This window comes from Galeopterus variegatus, unplaced genomic scaffold, assembly GCF_000696425.1.
Source record: "Galeopterus variegatus unplaced genomic scaffold, G_variegatus-3.0.2 Scaffold287, whole genome shotgun sequence".
Classification (NCBI taxonomy): domain Eukaryota; kingdom Metazoa; phylum Chordata; class Mammalia; order Dermoptera; family Cynocephalidae; genus Galeopterus; species Galeopterus variegatus.
In genome coordinates, this window is record NW_007726398.1 from 271,821 (window position 1) to 290,816 (window position 18,996).

General features: G+C 38.9%; 1 protein-coding gene across 1 annotated transcript in view; it reads right to left on the reverse strand.

The window, feature by feature from the left end:
* TTN (titin) overlaps positions 1 to 18,996 on the reverse strand; it is a 274,143-nt gene that overhangs the window by 76,131 nt on the left and 179,016 nt on the right. The window contains exons 197-234 of the mRNA XM_008567052.1: positions 18,701 to 18,967; positions 18,325 to 18,591; positions 17,954 to 18,232; positions 17,455 to 17,863; positions 17,226 to 17,350; positions 16,856 to 17,122; positions 15,818 to 16,087; positions 15,426 to 15,728; positions 15,028 to 15,330; positions 14,586 to 14,773; positions 14,379 to 14,493; positions 13,988 to 14,272; positions 13,736 to 13,887; positions 12,548 to 12,695; positions 12,208 to 12,385; positions 11,775 to 11,896; positions 11,398 to 11,685; positions 10,994 to 11,290; positions 10,690 to 10,876; positions 10,089 to 10,204; positions 9,700 to 9,999; positions 9,200 to 9,499; positions 9,003 to 9,108; positions 8,702 to 8,898; positions 8,314 to 8,619; positions 7,935 to 8,213; positions 7,039 to 7,338; positions 6,636 to 6,938; positions 6,160 to 6,522; positions 5,550 to 5,852; positions 5,116 to 5,415; positions 4,723 to 5,019; positions 4,338 to 4,622; positions 3,963 to 4,256; positions 1,872 to 2,171; positions 1,433 to 1,741; positions 1,154 to 1,344; positions 188 to 637 (exon numbers count right to left, since the gene is read on the reverse strand). Of these exons, the coding sequence (XP_008565274.1) occupies positions 188 to 637; positions 1,154 to 1,344; positions 1,433 to 1,741; positions 1,872 to 2,171; positions 3,963 to 4,256; positions 4,338 to 4,622; positions 4,723 to 5,019; positions 5,116 to 5,415; positions 5,550 to 5,852; positions 6,160 to 6,522; positions 6,636 to 6,938; positions 7,039 to 7,338; positions 7,935 to 8,213; positions 8,314 to 8,619; positions 8,702 to 8,898; positions 9,003 to 9,108; positions 9,200 to 9,499; positions 9,700 to 9,999; positions 10,089 to 10,204; positions 10,690 to 10,876; positions 10,994 to 11,290; positions 11,398 to 11,685; positions 11,775 to 11,896; positions 12,208 to 12,385; positions 12,548 to 12,695; positions 13,736 to 13,887; positions 13,988 to 14,272; positions 14,379 to 14,493; positions 14,586 to 14,773; positions 15,028 to 15,330; positions 15,426 to 15,728; positions 15,818 to 16,087; positions 16,856 to 17,122; positions 17,226 to 17,350; positions 17,455 to 17,863; positions 17,954 to 18,232; positions 18,325 to 18,591; positions 18,701 to 18,967 (9,749 nt within the window). The remainder of the gene's footprint in view (positions 1 to 187; positions 638 to 1,153; positions 1,345 to 1,432; positions 1,742 to 1,871; positions 2,172 to 3,962; positions 4,257 to 4,337; positions 4,623 to 4,722; positions 5,020 to 5,115; positions 5,416 to 5,549; positions 5,853 to 6,159; positions 6,523 to 6,635; positions 6,939 to 7,038; positions 7,339 to 7,934; positions 8,214 to 8,313; positions 8,620 to 8,701; positions 8,899 to 9,002; positions 9,109 to 9,199; positions 9,500 to 9,699; positions 10,000 to 10,088; positions 10,205 to 10,689; positions 10,877 to 10,993; positions 11,291 to 11,397; positions 11,686 to 11,774; positions 11,897 to 12,207; positions 12,386 to 12,547; positions 12,696 to 13,735; positions 13,888 to 13,987; positions 14,273 to 14,378; positions 14,494 to 14,585; positions 14,774 to 15,027; positions 15,331 to 15,425; positions 15,729 to 15,817; positions 16,088 to 16,855; positions 17,123 to 17,225; positions 17,351 to 17,454; positions 17,864 to 17,953; positions 18,233 to 18,324; positions 18,592 to 18,700; positions 18,968 to 18,996) is intronic.

Consider the following 18,996-nt stretch of genomic DNA (forward strand, 5'->3'; position numbering starts at 1 on the left):
TGTGTGTGTGTGTGTGTGTGTGTATACACACACACACACACACACACATATATACTTTTGATATTCTATGTGAATATGAACCTTTTTACTTTAATAAATAAAATAATTCCCCCCCCCCTCCAAAAACACCAGAAATTTAAGAGCAGTGTTATCAATTTAGTGACTTTGCCCTTTAGAAATGAGTCACAGAAATGGAAGCATACTTACATATGGGATCGCTTGCAACAGCTGGATCTGATGGTTCACTAGGAGGGCCAATTCCTGCAGCATTTATTGCCATAGCTCTGAACTGATATTTAACGCCTTCAATCAAACGAGGAACATTGAATTCCACACCCTTTAATCCTGTTTTGGTTATTGGTGCTCGGCTAACACGTGACCAGTAGGCACCTCCCTCCTCTCTTTTCTCCAGCCAGTAGCCAGTAATTGGAGAGCCGCCATTGTCCAAAGGAGGCGTCCAGCTTACTAGCATCGAGCCTTTGGTGCGCTCCAAAACTTTTGGTTTTCCTGGAGGTCCAGGAAGGCGATAAGGATCTTGAATGACCACTTTATCTGATTTGCACTCATCACTGGTTCCATATTTATTCACCGCCCTAACTCGGAACTCATACTGACCATTGGGGATAAGCTTCCAGACCTAGAAATTAGATGGGTAGAAATTTCTTAAAAATAATATATTTATGTTGATTTTCACTCATTTTAAAATTCAACTTATTTTGGGAGGGATAACTATAAGAAGAAATAAATATATAGACTCAAAACATGGAGAAGACAGAGAGAAGGAGAAAGCCCTTTTAAAATAAGAATATGTAAATTTACTGTGCCTAATAGTGGATCTCTCAAAAAAGTATCTGTATATTAAATAGTATTTACTAAGTGGCTTTATGTGCATGATGCTAAACACTACAATAACAAAATAGCAGGTTTTTATTTGTCGTTTTGAGCTTAATCATTAAATTTTAGAGTTATACTAAAAGGAATAGTATTTACTAAGTGGCTTTATGTGCATGATGCTAAACACTACAATAACAAAATAGCAGCTTTTTGTTTGTCGTTTTGAGCTTAATCATTAAATTTTAGAGTTATACTAAAAGGGTGTCAAATCAGGACATGTCTTTTTAATGTGTATGAGAAAACATTTAGAAGAGTTTACCCCATATTTCCTCTCTACAGCAGAGTTGGTGACTTCTTCCCATTCAGTTTTCTTCCTGCTTGCATCACGTTTGTCAATGACATAATGGGTGATTTCACTGCCACCGTTATCTAGAGGGGCATCCCACGTTAGGTAGCAAGATTCGGCTTTAATGTCAGTAACAGCAAGATTTCTCGGTGGGGATGGGCGGTCTGGAAAGGAACCAATGGAGGAGATTGAGAAGGCAATTCTTAAACAGACACCAGATGTCTTTTTGGTGTAAAAAAGCAAGTCACTTACCATATACTTCAACGTGAACATTTCGGAACACTGAGCCAAGGCGATTGGAAGCAGTAATTGTGTAAGTGCCTTTGTCCTGCCGGACTGCTTTGGGAATGCTAAGTTCGGTCTTTGCCTCACTTCGGGATACTTCTTCCTTGGTTATCTGAAGTGCATCAGTGGGTTTTTCAATCACAGTTTCATTCTTGGACCACTCAATCTTAGGCATTGGAAGACCTGTTACATCTGCTGGGATGTTAACAGGCTCTCCTGCCTTAACTTTGATAGTGTCTCCTCGAACAGCCAGACGCAACTTGATAGTTGGGGGCACTGCAGACAAGGGAAGAGAGAGGTAGAAAAAAAAAAGAAAAGCAAAGACATGAGGATATTTTGTCAACTTATGGGATACAGGCAGCACTGTAAAGTACATTAAAATTATGATTATATTCAGATTCCACACCTTCATCATCTTGTATGACTACGTTAAGAGGCAGGGATGGTTCACTTTCACCAATTTCATTGACAGCTTTGACACGGAATTCATACATTTGGTGTTCATCAAGATTTTCAACCAGAAAAGATGTTGTTGGGCAGAGTCGCTTATTAACTCTTTCAAAGTCAGGTTTATCATGACGCCGTTTTTCAATGATATATCCTTGGATGGGACTGCCACCATCACTACGGGGCTCTTTCCAGTCAAGGGTGATAGTGGACTTCGTCCTTTCTGTATATGTGAGCCTCTCAGGAGATGTTGGAGGACCTTTAACCAGAGGCAAATTAAAATGATGAGCATGAAACCAATATTCCTATAAGAAATATTTCATTTCAACTCAATTAAGTGCAAAAATAGTTTTTTGTTTGGCATAACCTTACATGCATTTTAAAAATCCTTCCCAAAACAGATCAGTTACCAGAATTATAGGCATAGGCATTCATATAGACAGAATTTTTCTTAGCAAACTTTCCATCAAAATTATTAATTAAACATAAATCAAGGGGCACATGTGATTTTTTCTATTTAACATTTTAGATTGTTTACCTCTGTCACTGGGAAAGTTTCTAATCCTAATGAACTAGAAAAGTAGGTCTGTGAAGTGTTGTTTTAGATGGCCAGCCAAGAGCAAAGGGTTTCTTCTTTTATTAACAGACAGTGGGTATGTCTACTGAATACACTTTGAGTCATGTTGCTTCAAGTGTGGGCTTAAAATATGGTGGGAAGAAAATTTATATAATGCTGCTGTAGTTTTGTGTCATGAAGGACAGAACCAAAAGAGTGAGCTTTGAATAGTGAAACTAGACTCAGTACATGCTAGCTGATTGTTATTGTTGCCAGAGCGGTGTGTTATGACACCTCGGCACAATCTGAAGTATAGTGGACATTCCAAGATGAGCTGTAACAGTGGTGTAAGACGTAATTTAAGAAAAAAATTTTTTTTTCAGGGAGTAGTAGTGGAGGAATAACTTCTTTATTCTGTTGAAGAATGGGTCTTCTTTAAAGGCTTTGCTTTCTTAGATGGGATGTCAATGTATATTACCAAGTGTGTGCAATTTTAGTGTTTCATACTGGTTTCTGGGATGTTTCCTCTGGTTGGTTTTCAATTCTTTGGTGGCTCTTTCTGTTTTGGGCCTCTCTATCCTTCCAGTGTGGGGACTTCTTGAGGATAGAGGAAGACCAGGGCATTTACCCTAAGGCAATTACCTGTCTTGTCATCTTTTAGAAAAATGGCAAAACTCTTTTTACTACTAGATTATTAAATTTAAGTTAATTATTAATAATTAAGTACTCTAGTGTATTCTGTTGGAGAGATTTAATATTTCCAAACTACTTCTGGGTTATTATTAAGTCTCAGTAAATCCAACTTGTTCAGTACACAAAACCATGCACCATTAATATACTTAGAGCCAAAAATTACATTGAAATTATAGCAAATATGGTATCTTTAAAGTCGCTAGTAATTGTTTGTTTTGCTTTTTTTATTACTTTCCAGCTGTAGATCTTGAGTTTGAAGATCATATTAGGAGTTTGAAGCCATAAACCTCAGTAAATCAATGACAAAACTAGAAGCAAAACAGTATTTATTTATTTATTATTATTTTTTTTTCCTTTTTGTCTTTTTTTGTGACCGGCAATGGATCGCAACCCTCAGTGTCGCGCCCATACCGGACCAGGACCGGCAACGGGATTGCAACCCTCGGTGTTGCTCCCACACCTCGCTCAGCCAGTGAGCGGGAACCGGTCTGTATGTGGGATCCGAACCCTCGGCGGGAGCGCCACCGCACTTCCCAAGCGGCACACTGTAGCAGTGCGCCACCGGGCCGGCCCAAAACAGTATTTATTTATTTATTATTATTTTTTTTTCCTTTTTTTGCAACCCTCGGTGTTGCTCCCACACCTCGCTCAGCCAGTGAGCGGGAACCGGTCTGTATGTGGGATCCGAACCCTCGGCGGGAGCGCCACCGCACTTCCCAAGCGGCACACTGTAGCAGTGCGCCACCGGGCCGGCCCAAAACAGTATTTATTTTATAAAGCAATGGAAGCCCTCTCTTTTACCTAGTGGATCAACTGCAAGAATTGGTCCTACTTCAACAGGAGGGCCACAGCCAAACTTGTTCTTGGCAATAACACGGAACATATATTCTTGTCCCTCAAGGAGACCTGTGATGTCACATTTAGATCTCTCAGTCTCTATTGGTTGTCTCCAAGTATGCATCTTGGCATCTTTTCTTTCAATAATAAAGCCGGTGATTTCACTTCCTCCATCATCTGCTGGATCAGACCAGTTAAGCAGACACATTTTTCTGTTTGTTACAACAGGTTTTAAGTCCAGAACTGGACCAGGGACATCTGAAAAACAAAACAATACAAAATCAATGTAATAAGATAGGATTGGCAAAATCCTATGCAAATCCATGCAACATTCCTTACCAAAAACTTCTACCCTGGCTGCTGCAAATTTGGAACCACAGCTATTAGTAGCTGTAATCACATATCTGCCATGATCTTTTCTCAATGCATTCTTGATAATTAGTTCAGATTTGGTTCCGACATTCTCTATTACAACACGATCTTTATCCAGCTCCCCTTCTTCTTTGGTCCACACTTTTGTAGGCACAGGGCGACCAGTTACCACAGCTGGAATTCTAAGAGTTTTCCCAGCCATTATTTGTATTCCACCCTTGACAGAAACATCCAGTTCCACAGTTGGAGGCTCTGTTGAAAGAGAACAGACATTCATTAGCCCAAGAAAAGTGATAAAATAGCACCATACTGGGAAAACACCCATAATTTTATTCAAATAACTTTTAAGTACCTTGTGGTTCAGCCACAGTAACAGGTTCTGTTTCTCCAGGCGGCCCTTCACCTGCAGCATTGACAGCAGTCACCCGAAGTTTGTAATCGGCACCCTCTCGGATTTCTTTGACAGTGTACTGACGGACCTTGATCGTCTTCTCTGTGCAGCGTGACCATTCATTTGTGCCAACCAACTGCTTGTAGACATAGTAGCCAACAATTTCTCCACCACCATTGAAAGCTGGGGGTTCCCATTCTAGTTCAATAGTTGTAGAGCTTGTGTCAGCAACTCTTGGGATAGGTGGCCCAGGTGGAGCTAGAAGAAATGCAGATACAAAAATCAAACTTGCTGATGGTTTTAAAATATACAGTAGCTTACTCTATCCTACTTTCTTTTGAAGGAATTACTTACAGATTGGATCACGTGCTGTTTTGGGATCTGAAGGTGGACTGAACTTTCCAGGTCCAGCTGCATTTTCAGCACATACTCTAAAGACATAGGTGAGTCCTTCTAATAAGCCGTCTACATTGGCTTTCAAAGAATTCAGAAGGTTTTTGTTGACACGAGACCAATGTGTACTATTAACCTCACGTTTTTCAAGCCAGTAACCCAAGATGGGGCTTCCATTATCTTTTGGTTCATTCCATTTCACTAGCATACTGTTGCTGGTAACATCTTCCACAATGGGCTTATCAGGTGCATCAGGTGGTTCTGATAAAAAATAACATAACATATTTCAATTGATTCCCTAAAATGATATAAAAATCCAATTTTACAAGCTGTGATAATATATATACCAAAGGAGATGGTAAAAAGGCAAATTCGAGATGCAAAAGGGACCTTACCAAATGGATCTTTAGCAAGCAGTGGCTTTGAAACACATGGTGGTCCAGGTCCAAACCTATTTTCAGCTCTGACACGGAAGAGGTACTCTTTTCCTTCAATCAACTTTGTTACTGAATATTTGCAGTGTCTAAGTGTTGCAGTGATAACAATCCATTCTGAGTCGGGCTTTGTCTTGTCTTTCTTTTCCAAAGTGTAGTTTATGATTTCACTGCCACCATCATCAAGGGGTGGTTCCCATTTACAGAGCACTGAGGTCTTTCTAATATCCTCAAATATGAAGTTGATTGGTGGCCCTGGTGTATCTAATATTTCAAAAGAGAATAGTGATTAAAAATTTGTGTAGAAGTGGTTGCAATGGAAAATGTAAATGTTAGCAGGCCCCTTTGACATAACTTCTGTTTTCCCAAATCTGTCTTTATATCACAATAGCTAATGAATAACAAGGTCAGCTGAGTACTTTTACATGGCCAGGAGATAAAATGAGATGAAGATAACTTGCTGAAGCTATTTCCCATTATTTTAACCCTCTCCCAAAATCCTTATTTTTATGTTTTTCTAAAACTCTAATATAGACTTTTTCCATTGGGAAGTATAACTTTAATTACTTACCTAACACACTGACGGTACAAGGAGCTTTTGCAATACCATGGTCATTTTCAGCTTTGATCATATACAGGCCATGGTCTGGTCGGAGAGAATCTCGGACACGTAGCTGAGATTCTCCTTGTCTACTGTTGTCAATACTCAAACGCTCCGTCAGAGACAGGACAAATGGTTCTTCCTCTTGAACTTCACCCTTCTTCCTCCTAACCAGGGGTGCTGGTCGCTTCTTAATTTCCTCAGGTGTAATAACCTTTTCATCCTTTATCCATGTAATGGTTGGGTAAGGTGATCCAGAAATAGTTGCATCAAGTGCTATTTCATCACCTCGTTTCACTTCTAGGCTTGTTCTCAGAATGACTTTGGGGGCATCTGTAATGGTCAAAAACAATAATTGCTTTCAATTCTGACTAAAATATCTGACAAACCATTATTCTTATTTATTTTACAATGCAAAAGTGGCAATCCCATTAAACAAAACTTACCAATAGGGTCTACAGCTTTGATGGGAGGAGTGGCCCGAGAAGGTTCACTAATGCCAGCAGCATTCTCTGCGCGCACACGGAATTGGTACTCCTTTCCCTCTTCAAGTCCTTTTGCCGTATAGGTCAGGACTGGTACCAGGTGTTCATTGCATCTCTTCCATTTGTCTTCACCCTTAGCAATCTTCTCTATGATATAACCCATTATCTTGCTTCCTCCATCATACAAAGGTGGCTTCCATGTAATAGTCATTGCCTTAGCTGTAGGATTATGAACCTCAACATCTACAGGTGGATCAGGGGGTTCTGAAGAACAAGAAGAAAACTGTTAACATCAGGAAAAACTTCTTCTTAATACAAAATTGCATATTAATTCCTAGCCATGGTATATTCATGCCCAACTTACGCTTTGGATCTTGAGCAATGATTGGATTTTTCAGTTCAATATATTCGCCTCCACCAATCTTGTTGACTGCTTTAACACGGAAGAAGTATTCACCATTTGGTATGAGATCCTTTACAGTCCAAGACAGTTTGTTTTCCCCAGACATGACTGGTATATATGTCCTTCTCCCAGCTTCTCTGCGTTCCAGGACATAATGAAGAATTGGGCTTCCACCATCATATTCTGGAGGTTCCCAGGTTAACTTACAAGAACTCTTGGTCACATCACTTGCTTTAATATCTTTGCATGGTCCAGGTAGGCCTATTACAAATAAAATTGATATTATTATTGTAATCCTGAAAAATCAGCATTTTAATAGTGCACTGTCACTAAGTGGGACTATTAGCATTTTGGGTGGAATAATCTTTCATATGGTGGAGTGTCCCTCACATTTCACGGCATTTAGTATCCATGGCCCCCATCTACTAAATTTAAGTAGCATCGTCTGAGTCTCTGTGCCAAACAAAAATGGCCTTACAAATTTCCAAACACCATCCAATGGTGGGGGGGCAAAAATGTTACTACTCTTGGTTGAGAACATTATTGAAAAATGTGAATTTATACAATTAAAAAATGAGTATTGGTCACTTAAACATTCTTTTAGTATGCTATATCTTTCATTTAAATTAAAATTCACATGCAAATAACTAAAACTGAAATAAATTCATCTAATCAGACTTTAACTAGCAATTTCATCTCTTTAGAATTGCTTTACTTCTCTTATAGAAAGAAATAATCTGAAGGAATATTTAGTTTACAAATAGCCAATTCATGAAGCCATTTACACTAACACTGCAAAGTTAACTAATTTCCTCAATATGTGAAGAATGTCTGGTGTTTTATCAAAGAATGATTACCTATGACTTTGACATTGATTGAGGCAGTTGCCGAGCCAAGCTTGTTCTCCAGGGTAATGGTGTAAACTCCAGCATCTGCATGGGCACTCTTGGGAACTTCAAGATGTGCAGAGATGTGATCATTCTTCATTGTTAATCTATCACTTGCTTTAACTTCTTTGCCATCTTTATGCCAACTAACAGTTGGAACTGGGACAGCTCTGAAGGGAACAGGAATGCTTAGCTTTTCACCTTCAATAACAACAATGTCATGAGTCTCCAGATCAATTGTTGGCTTGCCTGTAAGATATAATACAAAAGAGGGAAAATAAGAGTACGTCAAAATGCAATGCATGAATAAAGCCTATTTTATTAACTATAAAAGACAGTGTGTTCTTACAGTCTGGATCTTTGGCAACCACATTTTCGGAGATTTCAGATGGCTCACTGACACCAACAGCATTGACAGCTCTCACTCTTAGAACATACTCTTTGTCAGGAACAATACCCTCTTCAACCTTGAATTTCAAGTCTTTTATTGGACGAGAATTAACCCGCATCCATTTCTCAGTGCCTACTGGACACATTTCAACATGGTATCCTATAATAGGACTTCCACCATTTTTCTCTGGAGGCTTCCAAGCAATGGCAATGTGCTTTCTCCCAGCATCAGTCACATGTAGGTCAAGCGGAGGTGAAGGAGGACCTGAGAAAAGAGTGAAACATTCATATCCACAGTCTCATCACCAAGTTCTAGACAATATTTGTGTATAATCAGCACTACTTACTTGTTGGATCTTCAATTGATAGGATTTCTGTGGGTTCACTTGGGTGACCAACTCCAGCTTCATTTTCTGCCCGAACCTGAAACTGGACCTCTGTTCCTTCAATGACATCAGTTACCCTGAAGTTACAGTTAGGTCCTGAAGTCTTTCCAGCTTTCACCCAACGGGTCCCTAACTTTTCTTTCTTCTCAATGACATATCTATTGAAATAACAGAGCATTTCATCAGCATTAATAAAAAAAAACAAAGTTAAGAATTTGCAGCCAACTGTAAGTTATTCTTTATGAATTAACTCAAATTCTACCTCTGTATTGGTCTTCCACCATCATTTTTAGGTGGCTCCCACTTTAGGTCAACATGTCGTTTCGTCACATCGACTACTGTCAGGGCATAGGGTGGTCCAGGGGTGGCTAAAAGCAACAACAATCAGTGATTAGAAACCAGAAGAAAAGTGATCATCTACTACAAATGTTGTTACAAAGATCAAGTTAGAGAGCATACTGAAGGTGTCTTTGGCCAGGACGGAGTCCTCAATTTCAGTGTAGTCACTTTGTCCTATAGCATTTTCTGCAGCAACTCGGAATACATATAAGGAACCCTCAGTCAGCGGGGTTACTGTGCACTTGGTGTCCTTGACAGTGGTGTCTACTGTTTGCCAGCCTTTTCGCCTCACATCTCTCTTTTCCACTATGTAGTTGGTGATGGGGGACCCTCCATCTTTCTCAGGAACTGTCCATTTTAAGTCTGCTGTATTTTTTGTGATATTAATAACTTCAAGCCAGCGAGGTGGTGATGGAGGATCTGGACAAGAAAGAAAAACAAATTTAATTTTTATTGCCCAGTATTCAGTTTTTACTGAATACTGTGAAGTTCTGGTAGTCACTAGGAAATGATATAGCAAGGAGGAAATAACAGTAATGAATTTTTTTCATATTTTCTCGTATTGTAGTTCTCAGATAGACATTAGGATTTATACACCCCAGACATCAAAAGTGACTTACATAGCTTCTCCCGGCAAAGCACAGGATCGCTGGGTTCACTGGGTTCACTTTCCCCAGCCTTGTTCACGGCTCTAACTCGGAATGAGTATTCCTGCCCTTCCATGAGCCCCGGGAGCAAATGCTGAGTGGTGGGAACCCCTTCAGCCACTCTGACCCAGTCTTCTGTTCCAGTCTTGAGCATTTCAATGACATAAGACTCAATCTTTGCCCCTCCGTCATGTTCTGGCTTTGTCCAATTCAATATTAATGATGTTTTGCCTACATCTTTTACAGTTGGTTTTCCAGGGGGCCATGGAGGATCTGCAAGCCAATGAAATCATTATTTAGGTTTGTCAAAAAGGAGTTGATATAAGCTTCAAAATAACCACAGAAAATTGTATAAATAATACCTATGGGATCCTTTATTAAAATTGGTTCAGTCGATTTACTTGGCTTTCCAGGTCCAGCAAGATTTTCAGCCAACACACGGAATCTGTATTTTTTCTTATTGGTGAGACCTTTCACTCTGAATTAGAAATAAAGTGCATGTGTAACATCGTGGTAAGAAGCAAAAACATGTTTATTTTATATAGAAGAGGAGAGGCCAATTTATTTAAATTGTGAAAGACTCATTTAGAAATGTAACTGGATTTAAAGCATTTCAAAATAAATTCAAAATTGCTTTTTAACTGTCACACACTTTAGAATTGGCCAAACGTACCAATGTAATGATAATATCAATAATTATGATTATCATCATAATATACTGAAAGACCAAGCACTTTGAAACTTCCAGAAAGTTAATATTTTATAGTAAACTAAAAAATGTGTCCGTAAATGGAATTTATATCACTTTCAAAATTATGTGGTAATAGAAAATATAAGTAAAAATAATATTAAACAATTTTACAGTAATATATAATCATGGGTAATCAAAAGGAATGCTAAACAGTAAAAATTTGACATCTTTTGACAGCTGTTTTAACATCTTGATGGAGATTTTGGGCACACCTGTATGTTGTGTCCTTTACTGGCATCTTATTGCATCTAACCCATTTATCAGTATCAGGATCTAATCTTTCAACCCAGTATCCTGTGATTGGGCTGCCACCATCATCATCTGGCTCACACCATGTGAGAGTCACTGCGTCTTTAGTGATATCAGAAGGTTCCAGGCGAGTTGGAGGTCCAGGTGGATCTATAGACAGGATAATGACATAAAATGTTATATGTCCTGTATATAATTGCAACACCTAAATGCAAGTTTGACACAAGCATCCTTTTTTTTATTTGGTCAACTGATTGAGAAACTCACCAAACTGATATTTGGCTATTATTGGACTGGCCTGAACTGGCTCACCCACACCATACATGTTTTCTGCAGCAACTCTGAAGATGTATTCTTTATTGGGTATTAATTTGGTTGCCTTGAAGTTTGTATCCTTGACCGTCGACGAGAGCTTGTGCCACACTTCACTGTCAGTTGCTCTTCTCTCCACAACATAGTTTGTGACCTTAGATCCACCATCATCTCGTGGTGGGTTCCATGTTAGAAGACATGACTCATTGGTTACATCCGTGATGTCAAAAGCGGCTGGTGGTCCGGGTTTATCTGTGGATGGCATCACACATGCAGAAAAACATTTTTTAAAACTACGTTTTATTCAAGAATGTAGCTGAAATGAGTTTGTCCCTTTTTAAAACTGAAGCCTCCCTTACCTAAGACGTTCACTTCTGCCACAGCAGTAGCCCGGCCACAGACGTTCACAGCCTCGATAATGTATCTGCCAGTGTCACTTCTCTTACTCTCAATGATAGTCACTGTAGATTTTTTAGGAACATTTTCAATGGTGATTCTTTTGTCCTGCTTCAGAATCATATCAGCCTTTGTCCAAGTTATTTGCGGTTCAGGTTTTCCAGTTACAGTGGCAGGAAGTTCGATTTTAGTTCCGGCTTTTACAGTGAGACCAGCAAGGAGTTTCACATCCAGGAAAATTTCTGGGGCCTCTGAATTGGAAAAGATTATTTATGATGTTAGCAAGTTCAAGCAGAAAGTCAGAGGCCTGATGGATAACACAAAAATCTGAAATAAATACCCTGTGTGTCCACGGCCTGGATTTCATCTGTGGGTTTGCTTGGCTTGCTGGCACCTTGCCTGTTCAAGGCCTTCACGCGGTAGGAATACCATTTTCCTTCCTCAAGACCTGTCACTTCCATTCTGTCAGAAAACAAAATAGGATATTTTACTATCATGTGGATAATCTGTACCATTGTGTGGATTTATAAACTTTCTAAAATTCATACCTCTGGTATAATACTAGCCTTTAAATTAAATCTGGATTGCTTTAAGGCTGTAATTAATAAAAACCTTGAGATGGGGGTACATTCAGCAGCACTTTTTAAAATCAGACAGGCACATCAGGAGAATTCTCAATGAAAAAATTAACATTTAAATTTTCCCAAAGAAAGCCCATTTTAGTAAGTAAGAGTAAACATCTACTCTCGTGCTGAATAATTTTAAAAACCTACTTTGTTTCTGCAACGGGTTCTCCACAGGCGACCCATTTATCAGAACCACGTGGACATTTTTCAACTATATATCCTTTGATGCGTGAACCACCGTCATATTTAGGTGGGTCCCATGTTAGGAAGATGCTCTTGGCTGTTCGATCTCTCCATTTAACATTTTCTGGTGGGTCAGGTACCGCTATAACATTTTAAAGAGAGACTCAGTCTTAGATAGGCCACCTGTGAAGTTATCTCCATATCGCTAACCCCCACCTTTCCCTATAACTTCAACTCCAGGTCTAAAAGCAAAAACCAGTAACATAAATATAGCTAGGCAATGAATCATCAAGAATGTACTCACTTGCAGGAACTGACATATTTACAGGCTCATCAACATATGCAGGTTCTCCAGGGCCACACTTATTACGAGCACAGACTTTAAATAAATATTCTTTTCCTTGAACAAGATCAGGAACTGTGAATTCTAGGTCAGTCACAAAGTCCATAACCTGGGACAAAGAAATACAGTTAATTATAGTTATTTCCCAAAACTCTTTTCCCAAGTCAAAGTATTTTCACCATGAGCAAGGATACAAATGGAAGTTGTTTTGAATGCTAAGGATGATCTTATATTAATTTCACATCATTAGGGAAAAAGTGCAAAGTAGGAAGCATAATATTTGACCCTCAGTATAAGGAGACACTGTTTCATAGTTTGTACACAGTAAACTGATGGCAAATAAGGTGTTGATTCTTTCATCCAGCTTGGTTATTAGAAATATGACTTTAAGGGGCATAAAGAATAATTCCAGTTTGTAGTAATGAATATGCTAATAATATTGATTTGATCAACACATGTTGTGCACAGGTGATAATAGTCAATGCTGTACCCCCAAAATATAATCAATTATATATGATCAATTATGCTTCAATGAAAAAAAGAAATATGACTTTAAATCAGGGTAAAGAATAGTATAAATGAAGGAGGAAAGAATGGCAGATTGGGCCAACTAAGGGAATCTAAGTGAGAGCAGAAGTGTGACCACCAGGGAAATACTCATTTTCCTTAGAATGGCTTGTTGCTTAATGGGAGCATTTTGGGTATTTATCAGGTACCAAGTGAATAGGTAAGTTTTTGTTTTATTTTTTGAACAAATCTAGCCGAAAATATGGTAAGGCTCAAAAAAAATGAGGCAATTATACCAAATCTTTGTTGAATTACCTTAGGAAGCATTAGCATCAATGCATTTTTTTTTTTTTTTTTGTGAGATCCGCGGTACTGCGCTCAGCCAGTGAGCGCACCGGCCATCCCTATATAGGATCCGAACCCGTGGCGGGAGTGCTGCTGCACTCCCAGCGCCGCACTCTCCCAAGTGCACCATGAGCTCGGCCCACATCAATGCATTATTAAAAAAGGTTTTGGTACTTTTTTTAGTGAGGTAAAGGTAAAAGGATATGGCACGTATAAGTTCTGCATGGCCCTCCCAGCCTTCTGGGATTTCCCCCACTCTTTTTTTTCTGAGTTGGTGAATCAATGCTCAAAACTCACTTTAGTCCATGTTTTCCGGCTGACTTCTCGCTTTTCAATAACATATCCAGTTAATGGACTTCCGCCATCATCATCTGGTGGTTCCCAAGTCAGATGTACTGAGTCCTTGGTTATGTCACCAAACTTCAGTTCTTTAGGTGCACTTGGACGAGCTGAGAAAAATGAAGTCACAAGTCAATATCATTAATAGTTCGAACCAATATTTGTTAGTCATATCAAATCAACTTAGATAGCAGAAGTTTAGTTTCTTACCAATTACATTGACATCAATTTCCCCAGAAATTGTTTTCACACGATTTTCTAATTTCAGGGTATAAATGCCCTTGTCTGGACGTTCACTTGGAGAAATAACAAGTTCAGCATAGGCAGATAAGGTCTTCATTTTCACCCGGTCTCCTTCTTCTAGTACCTTATCTCCAAAAGACCAGGTTGCAGTTGGCCTTGGGTAGCCTGTACTTGGAACCAGGATCTTGATGGGATTTGGGACAATAACTTCCAGACCATCTTTAAATGCACTTAAATCCATTGTTGGTTCAACTACCAAGAAGAAAAATTAATGAGTTTCCAGTACCATATTACAGTCCCTGGTACCCCAAAGTAGCTATGTGCTGTTCCCAAATCTAAAAATAAAATATCAGTTTACCAAATGCATCATCAGCAGTTAGAGGACCAAGAATTTCAGATGGATCTGAAACGCCAGCTTCATTTTCTGCAGATACTCTATACAAATATTTATTTCCTTTTTGCAATCCAGTAACCTAAAATTATGAATTAATATTTGTAAAAAAACTTACATATTTAAGTCCATCATAATACACTGAATTTTTTTTTTTAGGTGCAAATGTCCTACCTTGTAAGTCAGCTCAGGGACAAGTTTCACATTGCAACGAACCCAATTATCTTTTCCTTCTTCACATCGCTCAATTATATAGCCCAATATTGGGCTTCCTCCATCTTTCAGAGGAGGTTCCCATGTGAGCTGAACTGATGACTGAGTCTGATCTGAGGAATTTAGGTTCACAGGAGGACTTGGTCTCTCTGGAGTGGAAGAAAGAGTTGGAGCATACCATTTAATTTAGTGACAGTTTATTAAGACAGTCTGTAATCAATTCTATTATCCTCATGAAATGAACAGGTTTTGAATTCATTGAATAAAAGTAGGCAAAGTCTGGTTAAAATTTTTCTGATGTTCTACCTTTTTACTAACTTTTATTTAATTTGATTTATTTTAATTGTTAAGCCTAATTTCTGGATTTCATGCAGTAATTACTATTTTATTTTGATAGGCTTACCAATTGGATCAGCAACTTTGATGAAGGGTGTGGCTGCACTTGGTTTTCCAACTCCAATTCGGTTTTGGGCTCTGACCCGGAAACTGTACTCCTGTCCTTCCACTACATCACTGACAGTTGCAGACAGGTCTTCAGCCCTTACAGTCATGGCTGTGTCCCACCTGATAGAAGTCTTATCCCTTAATTCAATGATGTAGTTTGTGATCTCAGCACCTCCATCATACTCTGGTGGTTCCCATGTCAGTGAGACACCAAATCTATTCACATCAGTGATGGTTACATTCAAGGGAGGGCCTGGAACATCTGGATTTCACCACAGAAGAAAACATGGTCTTTGGGTTATGTTGGAGATAAAAACCAAGATAAGCTAGTTTGTAATTTACTTTAAAACTTCTTACCATATTTACTCCTTGCTTCTACAGGATTGGTAGTTTCTACTGGTTCACCAGTGCCGACTCTGTTTCTCGCACTTACACGGAATAGGTACTCAACTCCCCCTTTTTGTAGTCCAGTGACAGTAAACTCACAACTGTCTGCCCGGTCAGTGGCCAGGACCCATGTCTTTCTCTTGATATCACGTCTTTCAACAACGTAACCTATGATTTTGCTTCCACCATCAGTTAATGGTTCTTCCCAAGCGAGGCTCACTTCACCATCAAATGTTTCTGTCACTTCTAAGTTGCGTACTGGCCCAGGAACATCTGAAAACCACATTTAAAGAATTTTTAGTATGTTACCATGCCTTTAAGTTGTGCTTTGCTAATTAAGTCTGAGTGACTCAAGGGCTTACCAATAACTTTTAAATTGATGAATGCTTCTGCTTTGCCATGTTTGTTCTGCAGCACAATTTTATACCTTCCTTTGTCTCCTTTCTTGGCTTCTAAAATTCTGAAAGATGTTTGTTCAGCTGTAGTATCAACAGTTTTTGAAGATAAAGGTTCATTTTCTTTAAACCACTCAGCTTCTGCTTTGGGGTAGGCCTCATATGGCACTACCATTGTCAGAGGCTGACCAACATCAACCACAAGGTCTTGATCAGCTGTCTTGATTTTAGGTGCAGCTAGAAGAAAGACAACATGTGAGTTATTTACTGTAGTCAAATTATATCATAGCTTCTTTACTATACATTTGTTAGCAAATACTGGTTGTATAACCTTGGAAGTATATCACAGTAACGTTGTAGCAAAGACTGCTAACTAGCTTAGAGTTCTCATAGCTTTTTTTTTCCCCCTCAAATTATCAGACTCGGGAGAATCGAGGGTTGAGGATGGTATAAAATTATAAAACACACATTCTTTGCCAAAAATCATAACAGAGGACTCAGTAGAGTGTAAAACATGCTTTGATTTTATTAACTTTTGATAGAGTAGGCACTGCATATTTAATTTAAGATAAACCAGACAATTTTGTTTTATTTGTAAGAGGTACGCTGGTGGTTTTTTCATAATGACAACATATGAGGATGTCTTGGGTCAGGATGAGAACAGATCTAAAAGGCCCAGAGGGTTCTGGAAAGGAGAAGAGCTTGGGGCAGTCCTTAGGTCTGGGAAGACTCTCAGGGTGACAGATTGATTCTAGGAATTAATAAACAGCAACCAGGTGCCAGGAACTGTCCAAGGTGATGGCATTTTAGATGAATTCTATCAATTTCCTCTCACTCAGGACACTTACTTTGTAGTAGGAGAAATCAAATAGTTAACATGTGGGTAGGGCTTACTAGAAATTAAAGACTCTCAAAAGGATTATTGCATTAAATAACTGAAATCTGAAATCCATATAGTATCTGTGATATTGTGAGGATATTTTAAAATAAAGGAAAGAGACTTACCTGCCAGTTCAAGCTTAGCTCTGGCTTCTTTGTCTTTGGCAATAAATCTGTATTCACCCTGGTCGCGGGGCTTAATATCACAAATCTGTAGCCTGTGTATCTTTCCTTCACTCATCATCTGGTGTTTGTCACCCTGGACAACAATCATGTTATTTCTTAGCCATTGGACTTCCACCTTATCTTTGTTGAGCTCAGCTAAAAAGACAACATCAGCACCAGGAGCTTCAAGAATATCTTGAGGAGGCCTGATGATCTCAACAGGGATTTCTGGAAAGAAAATGTGAAATAAATACAAATTCGTTTGTATTTTGATTAACAGTTTCAAAAATTAGTAACTAATAGGAGAACTGTCCTTCCACGTAACATGTACCTTCCACAAAAAGTCTAGCTCGAGACTTCCTGTCTTCTACTCCACAAGCATATTCACACTCATCATCCAGCCTGCAGTCTTTTATGATGAGTCTGTGTGTACTGCCATCTTTTTCAAATTTGTATCTAAAGAAGAGATCGGATTATGGGTCAGCTAGCATAATGACCTCTAAATTGTCAAAAGTGTGCATGTATAGCTACAGAAAAGAGAAGCAGCAGCTTTTGCTTACTTTTTGCCTTCTTTGATTTCTCTCCCATTTCTGTACCATTTTACATTTGCTTTCTCTCTGGAGAGTTGGCAGGAGAAGACAGCATCATCGAACTCAGTGACTGTCTGGTCTTCCAAGTGTTCCACAAATTCTGTAGGGGCTTCTATGATAAGAAGCTCAGCAACAGATTTATCTTGTCCAGCAGTGACAGTGTATTCACCTTCATCTGGGAAGCCACAGTCTTTAATGATTAGAGAATGCTTGTACTTATCAACTCTGTATAATACACGATTGTCAAAAGGCACTTCTTCTCCATTTTTGGTCCACTTTAGTGTTACATTGAGACGATTCACCTTGCACCAGAACGTGACAGATTTCTTCTCCATTGTTTCAATATCCTTAAGAGGTTCGACAATCCTAAGGTCTTCCTCTGTTGTAAAGAAGAAGGGTAATGTTGATTTTAATTGTTTTCATAATAGAAACTGATGAAACAATTTTTAATGCCACATAAATTACTTACCTTCTACTATTAGATTGGCTGCACTTTTAACATTTTCACCTCTGTGATTGGTCAGAGACACATTATAGTTGGCTTGGTCATCTAACTGTGCATTTCTAATTCTAAGGGTGTAGACCAGGTCTTTTTGGAGAATAATGTATTTTGAACTATCAAATATGGCTTCTTCATTTCTGAACCATTTGGCCTTGGCACCCTCAGTGTTGACTTCACAGTTGAAGACAACTTCTTGTTGTTCCTTCACACGGGTGTCCTTAAGGGGAACTATGATCCTGAGTTTTTCTGAAAGCAACCAACAAGAGTGTATAGTATAGAGAAGGACTGAAGTGGTAGACACAAATACAAATAAATCCAAAAAGCAATAACAAACTTACCAATTACTGTCAAGTGAGCTGCTGCTCTGGCGGCCCCAACCATGACTACATAAGTGCCCATATCTTGTAATGTGGCATCTTTTACAACTAGAATCCTCTTTTTTCCATCAGAAATAATGTCATATTTATCTCCAGATTCAAGTGTCTTATCATCCCTCTTCCACTGGACTTCAAAGCTTTCCTTTGATATAGAGCAGACAAATTCAGCCTTTTCTCCTTCAAGTACTTCAAGGTTTTGAGGCTTTGAGATAAATTCAGCAGCAAGTTCTGGGGGAAAAAGACGTTGCAAGATATTAAAAACTTATGTATTCACCTTAAATCTAACAAGCATGAGTTGTTAAAAATAAAAAAAAATTATTCCTTGTAGTTTTCATACCATGTACTCTGACTTTGCCATCGGTTCGAGAACTGGGGAGTCGGCAGTTGTAGTTGCCGGCATCCTCAAGGTGAGCGTTCTGAATGATCAGGATTCTCTTTCGTCCATCAGCAAGTATTTCATATCTTCCTGTCTCAATGATCTCTTCATCCCCTTTGTACCAAGTCACTTCTGCTCCAGGCTTAGAGACTTCACAAACCAGTTTTATAGTGTCTGCTTCATTAACATCAATGTTGGCAAGATTTTTTGTAAAGACAGCTTCTTCTTCTGCAAGAAGAATTGAAAAGCACCGAATT